Source organism: Megascapheus bottae, chromosome 17, assembly GCF_031878675.1.
Source record: "Megascapheus bottae isolate mThoBot1 chromosome 17, mThoBot2.hap1, whole genome shotgun sequence".
NCBI classification, from domain to species: domain Eukaryota; kingdom Metazoa; phylum Chordata; class Mammalia; order Rodentia; family Geomyidae; genus Megascapheus; species Megascapheus bottae.
In genome coordinates this window covers 16,071,733-16,075,736 of record NC_143525.1, presented here as the reverse complement: position 1 = coordinate 16,075,736, position 4,004 = coordinate 16,071,733, and the positions used below count along the sequence as shown (strand labels likewise).

The following is a 4,004-nucleotide window of genomic DNA, read 5'->3' as shown; positions in this document are numbered from 1 at the left end:
TCACCCCGACCCTTTGTTAATCCTGTGGCTCAAACTTAGGAGGGCCTGGGTGCTGTCTCTGAACAGTTTTCACTTGAGGTTAATGCTCTACCACCATTTTACCAGCCTGCCACTTTTGGCTTTTTCTGAGTAGTTAATTGGAGATAAGAGTTATACACACACCACACACACACACACACACACACACACACACAGTTGTCTCATAGACTTCTCTAGCTGGGCCGGCTTTGAACTGTGATCCTTAGATTTCAGCCTTCTATTTAGCTAAGATTACAGGAGGAGTTACCAGCACCCAGCTACATTCCTAGTGTTGACATCAAAATACCAGCTCTGCTTCAAGGAAATTTAAAAAATAGTTCATTCTGAGTTAAATATGAGTGACCACAGTCTGGGAACATGAGCTACCCCGAATGACATGCCTCCATTAAGGAATGGGTCTCCCTAATTTAAGTTAATTGTTCATTTTACCTATCTCTGAGGAGTGAGATCTGTAATCCCTTCTTCTTTTTTTTTTTTTGTCTGTGGTAGAGCTTGAACTCTGGTCCTGGGCACTGTCCCTAAGATCTTCAGCTCAAGGCCACCATCCTACCTCTTGAGCCACAGTGCCACTTCTGGTTTTCTAGAGTCTCATGGACTTAGTTCCCAAGCTGGCTTTGAACTATGATCCTCAGATCTCAGCCTCCGGAGTAGCTAAGATTACAGGTGTGAGCTACCACACCCAGCTCCTGTAATCCCTTCTTTTCAGTCAATTATCAGTTTTGTTCCTCCTGTCTTTATATGATGAGACAAAACTGAAGTCACTATGCTTCCACTTACATCGATGCTCATCTTGGGCCTCTATTCCTTTACTGCCAAGTGTTTGACAATTAGGCCCAAAAGAATATCCCCCACCCTCACCCCTGATCTGGATCCCTAATAAGTCAGAAGTGTGTTTCCCTGCCCATTGATGTATAGCACTGATGCTTGGCACTGGGCATGTCTGGAAATAATCAGCCCTTGGAGAGGGATGCCCCATCCCTGATAGAAGATTATAAAGTCTCCTTAGGAGCACCTGTTTCCTTCTCTTCTTCTCCTTTAGATTGCTGAGATCAAAGTTTTGGCTCATCCACAGACTAACTTATCTTTTCCTACAATGTAGTGTGGACTAGTACAAGTTAGCAGACAGAAGAAAATGTCCAGAAAATATGACTCTAAACTATTGTACCATTTTACCACTTCCATTACATTTGTAAAAATCAACACAAATGAGACTAGATACAAATGCCTCTGTCCTTCTATCAGAACCCAGATCTTCACATCTAAGTATTGGTTTTTAGGTTACTAGTTAGTTAGCCAAGATGTTTGAGGAGCCAAAACAAATAGACATTAACCACCACCCTTCAAGCTCATTGGAAATAAAAAGCATATGAAATACTATTAGGAAAACACTGATATTGACAAGTGTTAGACACTCCTTCAGAAGACATGAGACATCCCAAAATTCATCCCAAGCATGGCACAATAAGTTGAGTTCAGTAATACGTCAGCCATTTCATAAACATCATTTCACTTAATCCTCACAAAAGCTGTATAAAATAGCATATTGTTATCTCTGTGTTCAAGGACACAAATTACATGCATTCCATATCTTTCTGACTCTGTTCCTTATTTACTGCTCTTATGTTTCCAAATGTATTAGAGTTAAATTTTGCCCGTAAATTGTTTTCATATGTGTTAGCTGCTAATGTTTAACATGTAGATTTCATGTAAAAGTCTGTATGTTTTAAAGAATCAGAGGGCACAGCAGACCCGCTTCTTCAGTCAGAAAGAGGTCAGGCTAGACGAGCCCTATATTAGCTAACCTCGCTCCTCAACACTGAATCCTCCACAGGAACCAGAATATCAACTGTGATTTATCTTCAGACCACACTTCTGTAGTTATCTACCTGGCACATGCTGGCATTGAATTTGCAGTCCCTAATTCAGATTCTGGATGCTGCTCTGTTTGTCCCTAACCAATCCTTGGATTGGTTTTCTCTCCCAAGAGTAATTGGAACAACTGGGTATTCATCTTAAAATTTAAGTGCTTCTGAAATTAATTACATGCTGGGCAAAGAAAGCAATCTATCTATCTATCTATCTATCTATCTATCTATCTATCTATCTATCTATCTATCTATCTTTGCCAGTCCTGGAGCTTGAACTCAGGGCCTGAGCACTATCCTTGGGCTTTCTCAAGGCTAGAGCTCTACCACTTGAGCCACAGCACTGCTTCCAGCTTTTTTCTATATATGTGGTACCAAGGAATCAAATCTGGGTCTCTGTGCATGCTAGGTAAGCACTTTACCACTGAGCCAAACTCCTGGTCCCAAAGAAAGCAACTCTATGTGTTTACTTGTGTTATCTCACTTCCAGACTCTTTTCTTATGCACTTGTGTTGTTTTCATTTCTTCCCAAGTTTGGTGTTGCTGATGCTAATGAGGAGGGAGAAATGTCTCCAAGTACTTTGTGGAGTAGCCTATGACCTTACTGCCTGTGAGACCCTGCAGAAAGCTAGGACACTCCCTGGAGAAAATAGACTTAGCATGACATGGGGAGGGTGATGTGCCCACTTCATTCTGGTTCAAGAAAACCAAGTCCATGGCCAGGATCCTTGCAGGTTGGCTTCCTGTTCTACCCTTTTCCCTGTACGGCCTCCCTCCCCAATAGAGATGCACCTAGTCAGAGAATATGATGCAACTTAATTTTATTAATTTATGGTGGGTACGGGGGCGAGGCCCTTTCCAGGGAAAGGGGAAGGTGATAGAGTCACTGTGTGATTAGAAGCCACAGCCATTCTCCACAAAGCGGCGACACTTCATGAGCCGCAGGTAGGTCTCAGTCTTGTGCAGATCCTTCTTGAAGCAAGAGAGCAGCCCATAGTTCTTGAGGAGTGCATCATCGCTGCGTAGATTGACTTCAAACTTTTCATAGGTTTGTTTGAGGATCTGTCCAGTCCGGGGGCTACCATCTTCCAGCTCCTGAAAAAGGAAAGAAGAGAGGCAGAGGACTCCTGAGAGCCCTCCCTTTCTTTCCAGTTTCTGTCCTTCCCTCCCCTCTAGGGCCAGAGAAAGGCCTAGATGATTCAGAATAGGAAATAGGGACTAAGTTGAATTCTTTTAGGTTGAGCTCTAACTGGGGGCGGGGTGGGGAAAGAGTAGCAGCTCGAGCTCCCAGCTAGACTGATAGCCCCACTGCTGAAGACCCTGGTACCAGCCTTACTCGCATCAGAGCCTGGATGCCTTCCTCCAGGTCCTTCAGTTTCTCATAGACACGGTCTGAGTTGCCAAACGCCAGGCTATTGGTTAAGACTCTGTTAAGGAACTGTGCAGGCACCAGCCAGGACTGGATGAGCAGCAGTGAGAAGTTGAGCAGCTCCAAGTCCTGTGGGCAAAGGCTCAGTGGTGGTATGTGGCCCTGTGGTTTCTGCCTGGGCCTCCTGTACCACCCCATCCTTGAGCAAGGTGTTCCCCAGCCTGGGATACAGGCAGGGCTGCCTGTAGGGAAGGAAGAACAGTAGGCAAAGAAAGCCTGGGGACCACTCACGGATTTCTGCTGGGCCTCGTTTTTGCCTAAGGGAGCTGGGATGGTCTCTGAGAAGCAGAAGAAAGCCTGGACATTCTGGATGGAATACCGTTGTCCATCGGAGATGTAGGTACGTTCCTGAGGAAGCATTGCTACTTTATTGGAAACCCCCTCTTCTGATAGAACTTAGTATGCATAAGACAAACCTGAGACCTTAGAATTCTCCCATGATTTTCCAAAGAGGAAACTGCCCCTTCCTGCCACCCCAGCTGGGTGCCCCTCCCTGGAGAGCTTACAAACTCTTTGTAGGAATTGGTGGCCAGCTGGTGCAGGTGCTGGGCCCGGAGTACAGCATTGGCAAACAGACTGGACAAAGACATGGCTGGGAAGGCACCAGCCTCCTGAGACCAGGGCAGGTTGAGCAAGGTAAAGGCCAGGAGCCAGATACTTGGAGAGCCTGG

The 4,004-nt window shown here is 45.3% G+C and overlaps 1 protein-coding gene across 1 annotated transcript; it reads right to left on the bottom strand.

Annotated features, from left to right (window-relative positions):
* Positions 1–2,798: 2,798 nt before the first annotated feature.
* Gh1 (growth hormone 1) lies at positions 2,799–4,004 on the bottom strand. The gene is made up of 4 exons (XM_090351616.1): positions 3,840–4,004; positions 3,565–3,681; positions 3,241–3,402; positions 2,799–2,999 (listed from the first exon to the last, which is right to left on the bottom strand). The coding sequence occupies exons 1-4, from the start codon at positions 3,921–3,923 to the stop codon at positions 2,799–2,801; spliced, it is 564 nt and encodes a 187-aa protein (XP_090207742.1). The 5' UTR covers positions 3,924–4,004.

Coding starts and splice junctions, on each gene's coding strand:
- Gh1 (XM_090351616.1), bottom strand. CDS start 3,923: ATGTCTTTGTCCAGTCTGTTTGCCAATGCTGTACTCCGGGCCCAGCAC. Junction 3,403..3,564: donor ACGAGGCCCAGCAGAAATCC/GTGAGTGGTCCC, acceptor CTTTGCCCACAG/GACTTGGAGCTGCTCAACTT. Junction 3,000..3,240: donor GCATCCAGGCTCTGATGCGA/GTAAGGCTGGTA, acceptor TTCCTTTTTCAG/GAGCTGGAAGATGGTAGCCC.